Source organism: Neoarius graeffei, chromosome 23 (genome assembly GCF_027579695.1).
Source record: "Neoarius graeffei isolate fNeoGra1 chromosome 23, fNeoGra1.pri, whole genome shotgun sequence".
Lineage (NCBI taxonomy): Eukaryota > Metazoa > Chordata > Actinopteri > Siluriformes > Ariidae > Neoarius > Neoarius graeffei.
The window spans coordinates 44,869,290-44,883,981 of NC_083591.1; the positions used below are offsets into that span (position 1 = coordinate 44,869,290).

Sequence of the window (14,692 nt, forward strand, 5' to 3'; positions counted from 1 at the left end):
AGAGGTCAGTTTGGTGCAACAGTCTTTAGCTCCTCGCACCACTTTGTCGACTCGCTGATCAACAGCATAAAGACAAAGTGAGGAATGTAGATTTCACGAGCCAAGTCCTTTGAACAGAGGTATTTGCAGAGTGGATGCAGATATTAGGAAAAGTAAACTCACTTAAAATTTCACATTCGAATCCTAGAAGTCAACAAAAACTTGAGGTAACGAGTGCACTGTGAAACGGTCATTTGATTGCTGTATGAGGCATCAGTTTCTGTGTTGTGTTTTTGTGCTTTTTGAATGCAAGGGAACCAGGGCTTTGAACCAGAATATTTTTCCTATTGGTTCGTTCCGAACAGAAACGGAATTTTAACGTTTCCGGTTTTGGGTTCCACCATTAAATAGACGTTCCCGAACCGGTTAGAACAAAGAAAATTCGTTCCCGGAACGGTTAATTACGTTCCCTGTCAGCTGTTTAACAAATGGCTATAAAATTATGTCTCTGTCTCATCCAGCTTAAGCCAAATGTAGGCTAATTCTATTACAACCTTCATTAAATAAGACAAGAAATAATTCAAAACAATTATTTCAAATGTTGACGATTTGGATTCTCAGTATGTCTTCCCATCTACACAAACAGAAAAAGGGCCAAAAATGAAAGATAATTCGTTTAGTGTTTTACCAAAGGCTAGTCAGGCCCTATAAATTGATAGGCTAACAGAGGTTAACGTCATTTAATGTTCGCGAGCCTCTCATTAACGTGGACAAATATATTGATATCGTGTTTGAAATTGACGTTTTTGAATAACGATAGACTGCAATATTTACCTCTTATTTAAGATGTGGAGACGTGATAGTAGTCCACCCTCCCGCTCTCTCCATTCAGTCAGCGAACGTCACACAGGAAGTGAACCCCAGCGGGTCATAGACAGTGTTGCCAGATACTGCTGACGTTTTCCAGCCCAAAACATGTTCAAATCCGCCAAAAGGCACTTAAAACCGCCCAATCTGGCAACACTGGTCATAGAAACTTGCGCAGGAGAAGAACGACTTTTTTATTTGTAGGCTACGGAAACTTTGAGGAACGAAATAAAAACCGGTATTAACCGGTTACCATTATTTTTAATAAGCGTTTCTGTTCCGGAACATAAAAAATAATAAAGTTTCTGGTTTCGTTTCTGTTCCATGTGAAATAGAAAAAGTTCCCGGTTTTCGTTTTCGTTCCTTGAACCGGTTCAAAGCCCTGAAGGGAACAGCAGACGCAGTGTAAGATTTAATAAAAGTCATAAATTATGGAGGTAAATTTGTGCGAAAGATATTAAATGATCCACAAGCAAAATTTTAAAACAACTAAAAACAAACTATTAAAAAAAAAAAAAAATTGCTTCTGAAATGCCACAATTCCTTGACAGAGCAGCCCCGCACACATTTTGGGAACAAAGTCTGATTTCATCCTTATTATTTGTACTTTTTGATAGTTAATATTTTGCTTGCAGATCATTTTATTTAATTTAACTCTATAGAAAACATCAAAAGAGCAGCAAAGTTCACATTACTGGAGAGGTTTGATGTTAATGGGGTCACGGTCTTTAGTTCCTGCTTCACTGACTGCTACCAATCAAATGCTCTCGTCTTTGAGTGGTAGAGCCGAGTCGCGATCGTTCATGACTATAGAGACCAGGCACTCTGAGGTAGAACCATTAGTAGTGTTGTTTGCCCTGGCGATGGTGATGATGCGTTCTTCCACGCAGCCTGCAGACAGACGAGCCTCTCCGTCGTGGTCCCAGCACTCTGCCACTGTCTCACACATCTGAGCCAATCCCTAACACATACAACAAAATCTCCTCAGTTTGCAGCAATGTACAGTGGCATGCAAAAGTTTGGGCACCCTTACTGAAAATGTCTGTTACTGTGAATAAGTGAGCAGAAGATGAACTGATCACCAAAAGGCATAAAGGTAAAGATGACATTTCTTTTCAGCGTTTTCTGCAAGATGTGTGTATTATTTCTGTTTTGTACAATTGGAGAGTGAAAAAAGAAAAGGAACACCATGCGAAAGTTTGGGCACCCCAATACATTTGAGTTCTCAGGTAACTTTTACCAAGGTTCCAGACCTTAATTAGCTTATTGAGCTGTGGCTTGTTCAAATTCTTCGTTAGGAAAGGTCAGATGATGCAGATTTCAAAGCTGTATAAATTCTCTGACTCCTCAAACTTGTCCCTAAAATCAACAGCCATGGGCTCCTCTAAGCAACTCCCTCGCATTCTGAATAATAAAATAATTGATGCTCACAAAGCAGGAGAAGGCTACAAGAATGTAGCCAAGTGTTTTCAGGTAGCTGTTTCCTCAGATTGTAATGTTATTAAGAAATGGCAGTTAACAGAAACAGTGGAGATCAAGGTGAGGTCTGGAAGATGAAGAAAACTTTCTGAAAGAACTGCTCATTGGAATGCTAGAAAGGCAAATAAAAACCCCTGATTGACTGCAAAAGACCTTCAGAAAGATTTAGCAGACCCTGGAGTGGTGGTGCACTGTTCTACTATGCAGCGACACCTGAACAAATGTGACCTTCATGAGAGAGTCATCAGAAGAAAACCTTTCCTGCGTCCTAGCCACAAAATTCAGTGTCTGAAGTTTGCAAATGAACACCTAAATAAGCCTGATGCATTTTGGAAACAAGTCCTGTGGACTGATGAAATCAAAATAGAACTTTTTGGCCACAATGTGCAAAGGTATGTTTGGAGAAAAAAGGGTGCCAAATTCCAGGAAAAGAACACCTCTCCAACTCTGAAGCATGGGTGTGGATCGATCATGCTTTGGGGTTGTGTTGCAGCCAGCGGCACAGGGCACATTTTATTGGTCGAGGGAAGCATGGATTCGAATAAATACCAGCAAATTCTGGAACCAAACATCACACCATCTGTAAAAAAGTTGAAGTTAAAAAGAGGACGGGTCCTACAATAAGACGATGATCCAAAACACACCTCAAAATCTACAATGGAATACCTCAAGAGGCACAAGCTGAAGGTTTTGCCCTGGCCCTCACAGTCCCCTGACCTAAACATCATTGAAAATCTGTGGATAGATCTCAAAAGAGCAGTGCATGCAAGACCGCCCAAGAAACTTGTAGAACTGGAAGCCTTTTGCAAGGACGAATGTGTGAAAATCCCCCAGGTAAGAACTGAAAGATTATTAGCGGCTACAAAAAGTGTTTACAAGCTGTGATACTTGCCAAAGGGGGTGTTACTAGGTACTAACCATGCAGGGTGCCCAAACTTTTGCTTCGGGCCCTTTTCCTTTTTTTGTCATTTAAAAAATGTAAAAGATGAAAATAAAAAATTGTTTTGGCTTAAAAGATAAAGGGAATGAGTCATCTTTAACTTGATGCCTTTTGGAGATCATTTCATCTTCTACTTGCTTAACTGTTCAAAGTAACAGCAATTTTGACCAGGGGTGCCCAAACTTTTGCATACCACTGTATAATGTCATATTAAATGAGAACTCCAGCAAAGTAGCAGGGGAAATTTTCACATGCATCCAAGCTTAGAAATCTGGATCTAGAGACTACCGCATTACTGCTATAAATAAAAAGTCAGTACAGAGTTAACACAGACTCTTGAAGAACCTCATTTGCAACTCAAAGTTTTTGAATACATGACGTTAATAAAGTAAAATATATGTACATTCAAATAATACAAAATAAATAGATAAATAAATCTTTACTGGATGTTTGAGCCAGCAGTTCTTCAGCATGGGCCTCATCTTCTTATGGACCACTACATCCTGCAGATCCTCCAGAGAAGGGTGGCTTCCCACCTCCTCCTCAAATGGGAGCATGTATTCATGGACAGACCCTGAACAAGCCAGTAACACAATGTTAACACCATACCAAAGCAATTTCCAACTAAACGAATGGTTCTACTTGGCTATCTTCTTGACAGAGGTGATTACATGTCACCTTTTTGTTCTACTGCACAAATACCAAAACCTTTGGCACCAGAAAACTGGAATTTCTGAAATTAAATTACATGTTTTTTGGTATAACAAGACTGGTTCCAACAAAAAGAAGTGACAATACTTATATGTGGGGCTAGCAGCATTGTTTCATTTTTCAATGAACACTTAAAGCAGATACGCAGAGCCATGGCCTCACTTTTTGTTTATAAATGCCTTGAGACCTCAAGGATGGCACAGGAATAGTTTTAAGCGTTAACAATAAATCTAATGATGTAATAGTGAATGACCTTGACGTCCGCAATGTCACAGCAGGAAGTGTATCGGTCCCGTCGCCATTTCCGCTATACTAAAACACAGAGCTGACTGCAACTCCGATCCTCCATTTTGAGCTAATTTATCGCCATGCCATGTAGACGTCACGACAGAAGGTGGATTTACGTTGCATTCATGGCCCTAGAATGTTCAAAGATCTGGACGCGTTTTGTGAGAAGTTCACGGGCACATTGGGTGCCTACGAAGTGGTCTCTCCGCTACTCTGCACATTTTACTGAGGACTTGTACGAAACCTCTGATCTGTTGAGGAGCGTTGGCTATAAGCTCATAGTCTGGCTAACGCAACTTCAAAGCTCTGCAAGCATTTGGTCTGGCAAAGATATTAAGCCCAACCATTTCCCAAAGCACGTGGTTGACCCGCCTCCCTGAAATGCCTCAGTTTGCTACTGGTCGAAGCCAGAAAAGGCTGTGACGAAGCTTAAACCAATCACATCACTCTTTCCTCTGATGTATGTGACGCGACGGAAACTGCTTGAGTAACAGGAAGAAGATAAATACCTCCAGGGCTGCTCTTTGCTCCGTTTTCAATGAGAACTTCCCGTTGAATGCTTTCAATACAGCATCTACCGCTGTGTCAAAGGCTTGCCGCTGCTCCATGTTTGTAATGTTTCTAGTGAATGAAGCGCTTCCGGCATAGATTCTGTAAACAATCTATGGCTTCCGGTCGCAGTTCTACTACGTCACTGCCTTGAACACGCCTCTACCCAGGGTCGTTGGAGATGCTCAAAGTTGATTGGCTCCCGATTTTTCGGGAGCTTGGAAGAGCTGGAGATAGCTTGCCTTGCCAGACTAAGTTCGCAACAGGCCCCCGTGTTGCGTCACACTTAGGATGGGCGGGCCCAGGCTAATAAGCCCGCACTGAAAGAGGGTGCAGTATCAACAATTAAAGAAAACAAGTATTTATTTTATTTATTTATTTATAAAAAGGAAAGTATGTTCAGTTGCACCAGTTCTCCTGGAGTGTGAGCCGAGGGTTGCTGGTCAAACTCGGGACGGAACGGGACGTGACATGACATATTGCTCGGGCAGTGACCTCCCCGCGGTTGTAACTAAAACCGGTGACATTCCGTCCCGTCCTGGGTTTTAGTAATTGCCTGAGCCGAGCAGTAATGGTGGAGTACTCAGTATGGAGAAAATAGAGAATGAGTGGACCAGCCGTCTGATTTCTCCGCTGGATGTTGCTGCCATCTCGCCCTTACATGGAAGAAGCGAATGAATGGAGAACTGAAAGTCAGATTGTTTCAAAACAAAATCGGCCACAAGATCGGCCTTCAAGAAGCGAGAACACAGACGGGTAATCTCCGACACTCATCTGGATACAAAACAACAAAAACACGTTGTTTACCTGTATTCAGATTAATACATGTAACTTGTATTGTGTGTTTAAGTTAGCGGTATAAGATTATTTAATTTGCTGCAGAATGTGATCGTCTCAGTTCATCTGATTATTTAATTAGCCTTTTATCAGTGAAAATGCATGCATGTACTTGTATGTTGCATAAGTTATAACACCCATCCTGTTTTAATGAGAGTCAACCCACAATCAATGAAGTCAAATCAGTCTTAGTTGAGCGAGTCGGTAACGGGATTTCTTACTTTCGCCATAAATGTTTATTTATATGCCTTTGGTCTATAGCTGTAAAAGGCCTCGGCCTTAAAACCGGTTCCCGCTGTGACGTCACGCACTCAGGGCTGGCTGGCTCAGCGGGGCAGCTCGAATGCCAACTTTGCGGTCGATTTTAACTCTCAAAAATATATATATATATTTTTTAATTCCCATTTATGCAGCATACAAGAGTCAGGGATGGAGAGACGACCCATTCAGAAATTTATTTAAAAATAAAGGTTCTGCGTATCTGCTTTAAAGGGGTACCAAATATAATATATACAGTTGCTGATGTGACAAAGTAACGTATTCTTAAGTATTCTATCAAATTTGTATACTAGAAAACAACGAAATATCTTGGTAATTGTAAATATAATAGTCGGTACGCTAAACGGCACAAGAGTCGCCATTTTTAAAAGACCGTGACGTCAGCCCTACCCACTGCACTAGGAGAGAAGCGTGTAATCATGGCGTCGGGCGCATCAAGTGAAAGCGACAGCTCTGTTGAATCATACGAAGAGATCCCGCAAGACACACTGCAAGCAGGCTATGGCTTAGAAGGGTACCAGTTTGAACCAGTTTGTGTAGCCGATCACTTACAATTCATCCTACTTTCCGATTCACACGTGCTAGTCCCAACCTCAATGAGCCAACACAACTGGGCACATACATACGTCATGAGTGTTACGCAGAGAAAATGAATGTGCATTCTGATTGGATAAAATTAATATCATGGCGGGCTGTTCAAACTGCGGAAAGTGTTTGCTCGAGCTACTTTCAAAACACTATAACTTTCCAACCTTAGAACAAAAAACTTTTGTAAGTCTTGAATAAGGTTCGTTAATGTGTGTTTTATTGTTATATTTACTCTATATATTGCCCTCTGTTCCCCTTTAAGATGACGTTTTGTTGAGAATTGAGACCATGGAGCATTTTCAGCCAATACAAGCTGTTTATCTGGCAAGTTCTTCAGACAAAAGGTACCAGGTTAATCCCTGTGATGACACTGCAAGCTGAAATCATATTGGCTAGTTGTCTCTCGCATTTGTGGAGGACGAGATGGAACTAAAGCCTGAACTCTAGTTCTTGTATTTATTTATACAGACCGCAGACTCACACTTCTAAATGACTCACCATCAGCAGCACTGCAGCGGGACAAGAGCTCCCAAAGCACCAAGCCCAAAGCGTACATATCAATCCTTAAAAATGCATCCCTGTGAAAGTTTATGGCACCCTCGAGCACTTCCGGGGCCATGTAGCGCCAAGTGCCAACCTGAAGCAGGACACAGATACACCGGCATATTTTTAAGCTGAGACTTATTCTCAATGGCACTTTGTGAGGTCCTTAAGTTTCAGTATATACTTTTACCTGGCCGTGAGTATCTCCTGGTGGCTTCCCTGGTTCGAAGCGAACAGCCAGACCAAAATCTCCAATCACAGCAGTCAAATCAGTCCTGAGCAACACGTTCTTACTCTTAAAGTCTCTGCAGAGCAAGGGTGATAAAGGTCTCTCACACACACAGTCTACTGGAAACCATGTGAGTGCAATTGCAGGTTTTGCTATTTTTGGCTGAAAAATCTACCAGACAGTTTAACACCGCTCAAAATCACACCTGTGGGCGATTGCTGGTTTAGGCCGCTCCGGTCTGTAGGACAGATCCTCATGTAGGTAGGCCAGGCCTCGGGCCATACTCTCTGCAATATGGCACAAATCAGGCCAGTTCACCACATTCCCCTTCAGGTAGTCGGTTAAAGATCCCTATAACACATGTGGAGAAATGAGCTGCACTCTGTAGAAACCGAATTAATACTCTGACCCGAGTGAGAATGCCAGCCATTACGTAATTCTAAATGGTATAAAAGCATAACATATGACTGACATTTAAATGTTCCTATATTCAATAAAATCTTCAGGAAATCACATTTAAATGCATGTTTAGACAAAGTGATAAATTTGCATTTGACCGTGAAGCTGCTTTCTACAAAAGCATAAACCTAATTTCAACATAATGGTACGTTCAGAAGAAAAGCAGCGAGAGCATTTTGGTTTGGATCGGTCACCAAACAGGAGAAGAACAGACTGCAACGGGCAATAAGGTCTGTAGAGAAAATTATTGGTGTCAACCTGCCCTCCATCCAAGACTTATACTTGTCCAGAGTCAGGAAACGAGCAAGTAACATCTCTGCAGACCCATCACACCCTGGTCACAATCTGTTTAATCTTCTCCCCTCAGGGAGGCGATATAGATCACTGTATGCAAAAACAACCATTCACAAGAACAGTTTCTTCCCTCAGGCTGTCTCTGTGATGAACAGCTAAAATCCAGATTCATATATCAGTAGTATCACTTGCAAAATATCTGCACACTCATACTGTCATTCTGTGCTCACTGTTACTTATATTTTTTTTTACTTATTTAAATTTACTATTCATCTTTGCACTATGCACCATATTGCACCAAAAGGCAAATCCTTTCTGTGATGAACAGCTAAAGTCCAGATTCATATATCAGTAATATCACTTGTATAATATCTGAACACTTATACCGTCATTCTGTGCACACTGTATACTTTATATTTATTTAACTATTCCATACTTGACTTACCTGGATTACTTTGCACTATGCACCTATTTTTGTTGTTGTTTGCTTGTTTGTGTATACGCTTTATCTGTTTTGTACTATGAGCGCTAAGTGAACTGGAGTCAAATTCCTCGTGTGTGTCCACATACCTGGCAATAAAAGTGTTTCTGATTCACTCTGGTTGCCCTGCCAATAATGCTGTCGAAGTTTGTCGATCCTTTGCAATGTAGATGAAATAAATGGCTACAAGGTCGCTCAATGTTTCGTCCTGCAAACTTTCTTTAAGGGGGCTGCAAAGCAAACACGTCAACTGGTATTTTTGTACCGAGTGACCAGTTAACCTCATGAAATCTTTGAAATGTGAAGGCAAGAAATAAACTGATTACGGAAAACCGTGAACAATTATGATTGCATGCTTGGGAAGAACATAAACTAAGGACAAAAGCCATTCGTGTTGGTGTTAACTGCTAAATCAAATTTTAACATGCAGGAAAATGGGGGCTGCGATAGTGAGGTGAGAAAGAGAGCGCAGGCAGGGTGGAGCAGTTGGAGAAGGATTTCGGGAGTCATTTGTGATAGGAAAGTCCCAGTAAAAGTGAAAGGTAAGATGTATAAGACAGTAGTGAGACCGGCTGTGATGTATGGATTGGAGACCGTACCCTTAACGAAGAGGCAGGAGGCAAAGTTGGAGGTGGCGGAGTTGAGGATGTTAAGGTTTGCGATGGGAGTGACAAGACTGGACAGGATAAGGAACGAGCACATCAGAGGGACAGCACGTGTGGAGAGCTTGGGAATAGGACATTTGCAGGAATTGGTCACGTGTCAATTTTCCCCATAGCAACAAGCCCGTGGTGGGCAAGCTAACTTGACATTCCATGACAACCATACGAGTTTGACTGGCGATGCGAAGCAATCCATTTCTATAATAGCTGTTTTTACCTTTTCTACTGTCTTTTTTGACCCGAATTTTCGTGTGTACTTGGAAAAAGTTTGTGGTTTTAACTTCTGTCGAAAGTTAGCCTAGTAAACTAGACCCACCCGCCTAGTGGCCAAAAATATTTTTGCCTAGCGAGTGGGTCTAGCCTCGCACCATTTAAACAACACACCCCGGGCATCAAATCGTGCCCGCCAATCACAACGCAAGGTTTTTGTTTGGATTCTTTGGGCGGGCTTTTGCAGGAGTGACAACAAAGCTGCGCGACGCTGGAGAAAGCACAACAGGAAAGATGGCTACGGCTAGTGAACAGCGCGCGTTTGACTCCGCTTTGGAATCAGTTTTAGAAGAATTAGACTTGGAGTTTTCGTTGAAACATGAGCAGGAAGAGGCTCTCCGCTCATTCCTTTTCAAGAAGGACGTTTTCGCTGTTTTGCCGACCGGCTATGGCAAAAGTCTGATCTACCAGCTGGCTCCGCTCGTAGCCAAAAGGATGGGGCTAGTTTGTGCAGTACGAAGAATTAATAAACAGCTTTGAAACATTACTTTTTGATTGTTTCTTATTTTCCCGTTATTTTAAATTTAAGGGAAATTATTTCACCAAACACCACTAAATAAAAATAAAAACTCTCAAAAACAGTTTAAGCAAACCCTTGAAAAACACTTGAAAAAAATGAGAGTGTATGTTAAGTATGTGGTACAGACTCAAAACTTGTGGTCATTATCTCCAAACTTCTTAATATCTAGAACCTGTTTATTAATTAATACGCATTTTGAAAAATTATTTAGTTCAAGGTCTCCCCCACTGCTTTCTGTCGCTCTGACTACATCACAGTCACTGTTGCGCTGATTGGTCAGAGCGTTGGCCTATACGCACAGAGACAGTTTGAAAGACAGCGGGTTGTTCCTCCTACACCCTTCAGAAATGTCTACGGATCGAGGCCAGACTAAATATTCACATTTACTCTGGCTTGCCAGGCTAGTCGAAAGTTAAAGTGAATCATTGGCCGTAAAAGACAGTTTTTTGGACTCGAGTTGGTCGCCGCCGAAAGAAATTCACGTGCGAAATGGCGGATTTCTCAGGTATATTTATAACTTATAATTTCTCCTTATCTCCCTTTATCATTGGCTCGAAACCCCTTTTGCACTGTTTCTTTTGCAAACATAGCATTGCTTCTTATGGATTTGAATCAGGTTCTTACATGTCGACACGTTGTACGATTTTTCTTCTTTGCTTTACACTACCACTCCAGTTAAAAACAGAAGGTACAACACCAGATTTTAAATTTCCTTTGGTACTTGTTGTTCGATAATCAATTTCTTTCAACGGCGACCAACTTGAGTCCAAAAAACTCTCTTTTACAGCCAATGATTTGCTTTAACTTATGATAGAAGTTAAAACCACAAACTTTTTCCAAGTACACACGAAAATTCGGATTAAAAAAAAAAAAAAAAAAAAGACAATAGAAAAGGTAAAAACAGCCATTATAGAAAATGGATTGCTTCGCATCGTCAGTCAAACTCTTATGGTTGTCATGGAATGTCAAGTTAGCTTGCCCACCACGGGCTTGTTGCTATGGGAAAAATTGACACGTGACCAATTCCTGCAAATGGCCTATTAAGCTAAGAGAGATGAGACTGAGATGGTATAGGCACAGCCTGAGAAGAGATGCAGAGCATGTGGGAAGGAGAATGTTGAGGATGGAGCTGCTAGGCACAGGAAAACGAGGAAGGCCAAAGAGGAGATACATGGATGTGGTGAGAGAGGACATGAAAGTGGCAGGTGTGGTAGAGAAGGACGCAGAAGACAGGGAGCAATGGAGACGAAAGATCCGCTGTGGAGACTAGGGCTGGGTATCACCAGATACCTCACGATACGATACTATGGCGATATTTTGCCCACGATAACAATAATATCACGGTACAGCGATTCAGCGATAATTGATATATTGCAAGAAATTTCAACCACATCACGATATCTGTGTCACTGAAGAAAATCAGAATTTATTGACCACTGTAAAATTACATTTCACATACATAACTACACACTCTTGCCAGACATATATTTGTCTCTATTCCACTGCTGGCAAAACCAAGAGTTGCTTCATTACAACATACAGAAAATTCCCATTTCTGTGCTAGTATTATCAACTTTTCTGTAAGCATGGACACATCAGTGCTGCTTAACAAGCAGAATCAAATTGTTTTATGAAAACTTAAAACTTGCACTGCAGACTGCACATACATTTCAGTGCTAACACTAATATCAATTTGTTCTTTGTAAACTTGAGAACATACTGTATACCTGAGAACATTTAACTTGTGCCTAGTACTTGTGTAAAGTTTAATCCAAACCTGTACTGTGAGCACACATTTCAAAACTGCATGTTCCTCTTCAGGAAGAGCAGCTGGTCAGCATGCTCAGAGGTGAGACAGCTCCTCTGAGAGCTGATTATGTCACCTGCAGTAGAAATTGAATATCTAATTGGAGCGAAACAGGTTTTGCAAAGTGCGTACTCTTTGTCCAGCTCACTGTTTTTTTTTCTCCTTTCCTTTGGAATCCAAAGTGCCTCCAAACATCTGCCTTAAAGTTCGGCGGCGTCTCTAGGTTTACGTTAACAGCCATGCTTGCTTGTTTTTTTTCCTCACTGCAACCACCGGGAAAAAAAGAGAAGACGAAGAGTGCCTTGCAGTGAGGTAGCGGCACAGCGACACCTTGCGGAGCGGAGGTGCGGAAGTCGTACTGGATTTACAACCCGTCTGAAACATGATTCATTATTTGAAAAAAACATCGATATTCAAATTTTGAGTATCGATATTGAATCGGACGACAAAGTATCACGATATATCGCCGTATCGGTATTTTTGCCCACCCCTAGTGGAGACCCCTAATCGGGAGCAGCCAAAAGAATAAGAAGTTTATAGGACACGTTTATGAGCCTTGGTATTTCGTTAACATTAAATGTTATTTTGTGTGTAGCCTTCATTAAAATAACTGTGGTCCTGGGCAAAGTTTAGTGGCAAATTACTGGAATTGGTTAAATCAGTGCTGTAATTGCATTCCTGCTTAAAAACAAGAGTGCTCTGAGGGCACAATATCCCCCGCTGGCAACTATATCTATGTTACAAGTGCTTAATACACCCTTAGGAAATTGTCAAAGTACAAGTTTGGTAATCAAGGGCCATAACTCTGGTAAAATGGGACTGAATTGAACGAAATTACAACATGTGTATTACCAACATATAACAAAGAATCCTGTCAAGTTTCGTGAAATTCCTCCAAAAATTGCGAGAGGAGTTTATTTCAGAAACCGAGTACCCTTCCCGGGACGGACGGACAGACAGACAGACAGACAGACAGACATCGCCACGACATAATCACCCTTCGGACAGCGTGGGAATAACAAGCATTCTAGAGCGAAAATATTGATTTTATATTATTTATATATATATATATATATATATATATAAAATTTTATATGACTGTTGTCTAGTATTCTTTAGTCTGGAGCTACATTCTGATTGGTTGAGACGCTGGCTCACACAGAAAATGAACAACTTCTGGTTGTTTTGATGCTCTTGCTGTGTTTGGTCTGAACGTACCATAAGAATTTCAAATGAAAGAAGAACATGAATGAATGAATGAATGAATGTCTAACCCTATCGTGGAATTCAGTGATGAGCCAGAGCTCCATTTGTAGGTTGGTTCCTCGTTTTTCAGCAGAGATGTAGCGTAGCAGGTTCTCATGTCTCAATCCCTCAGTGAGGTAAATTTCCCTCTCATTCTGCCATGACTGTTTATCCTGAACACAGAACAAACAATAACCAAGGCCTGTTATGAACAAATCTGGTTGGAGATCTCTAGAAAAATACACTACGGTCACACTGCAAGGCTTAATGCTCAATTCCGATTTTTTTTGTGAAATCCGATTTTTTGTGAGGTCGTTCACATTAACAAATATATGCGACTTGTATGTGATCCTCAGTATGAACGAAAAGCGACCTGAAAGTGTTCCGCATGCGCATTGCAGGATACGACGATGTCATACGCAGTGAGCATGGCCAGTGTTTACGGAAGTAACCTAAAGTTTCCTGTGTATGACAGTAGCCAGCATGGAGTACCTGGCGATGATGCAGTTGTTGTTGCGACGGAGCCAGAACATGCACAATAGCCTGATGTTAAGGAGGAGGTTGAGAAGGAAGAGGGCAAGGGTTTTGGCTCAGGCGTTCTGCGGGGTAGTGACTGCAACCTCCATTCAAAGGAACATCAAAGCCATGTTGTTGTAACTTTTTTTTGAGAGACCCGCCGCCTACTTCAGCGCAGAATAGTGACGTTTGTGGCTTGTTGATGACGTGTAAGTCGGATGAATGCGACCTGGCGGTTCAGACTGAAGTCGCATATGAAAAGATCGGATAGGAATCGGAATTAGGACCACATATCCAAACGGGCTGGGTCGGATTTGAAAAAATCGGATCTGTGTCGTTCATACTGTCAATAAAAGATCGGATACAGGTCACATATGGGCGAAAAAATCGGATTTGAGTCACTTCAGCCTGCAGTGTGAACGTAGTGATAGACAGGCACAAATGACTTTGTGCAAAAACATCCTTCAGTCAGTTGTATTTCACATGCGCACACAATCAAATCCAGAAAAGGTTTCAGAAGCTTACCTGAACAGGGAATATCTTGACTGCAACATATTCGGTTAGTAGCTGAGCCTTCCACACACACCCGAAGCGCCCCCTTGCTTTCAGCTCCAGCAGCTGCAGTGGCTTCAGGCCCACCAGAGGAGACGGAGGAGCGGGACCAACACCCTACCAGAACAAAGTGCAGGTGAAGTTAGTAACACCATACGCCAGGGAGAAAAGGAAGATTTCTAACATCAATCTGCTTAGGAGTGTATAGCAAGAGTTCTTACACTTATGTGCTAATGCATACTCAGTATTATGTGACCATAGACAACACTACTGCAGACAAATCATTAAAACAGACAGAATTATTATACTGTCACACCTGGTTAATGTCCACGTGGCCGTACGGAGCTTTGCGCTGGTGGTAAGTCCAGCATGCGAGTACCAAAGCCAGAGACAACACAAGCAGAGGAAGGAGAGAGTACGCCAACACACCAAGCAGAGACGGTCCCACCGGAGGAGGCTGGATCTTCACTGAAAAACCAGACACAAAGAACATGTGCATTGTTAAACAAACACCTTAATGATTAAAAAAAAAAAGAAAAAGTAACAAACCATAACGACAAGCATGCAAACATTTAAGCTTTAAAGATTGCTGATCAG

The 14,692-nt window shown here is 41.6% G+C and overlaps 1 protein-coding gene across 1 annotated transcript in view; it reads right to left on the reverse strand.

Moving 5' to 3' along the window:
• LOC132871758 (activin receptor type-2B) overlaps positions 1 to 14,692 on the reverse strand; it is a 29,284-nt gene that overhangs the window by 571 nt on the left and 14,021 nt on the right. Inside the window, exons 4-11 of the mRNA XM_060906239.1 lie at positions 14,412 to 14,563; positions 14,069 to 14,212; positions 13,057 to 13,200; positions 7,495 to 7,640; positions 7,251 to 7,365; positions 7,016 to 7,154; positions 3,709 to 3,839; positions 1 to 1,807 (exon numbers count right to left, since the gene is read on the reverse strand). The exon at positions 1 to 1,807 is cut by the window's left edge and continues 571 nt beyond it. Coding sequence (XP_060762222.1) covers positions 1,604 to 1,807; positions 3,709 to 3,839; positions 7,016 to 7,154; positions 7,251 to 7,365; positions 7,495 to 7,640; positions 13,057 to 13,200; positions 14,069 to 14,212; positions 14,412 to 14,563 — 1,175 coding nt within the window. The 3' untranslated portion in view covers positions 1 to 1,603. The remainder of the gene's footprint in view (positions 1,808 to 3,708; positions 3,840 to 7,015; positions 7,155 to 7,250; positions 7,366 to 7,494; positions 7,641 to 13,056; positions 13,201 to 14,068; positions 14,213 to 14,411; positions 14,564 to 14,692) is intronic.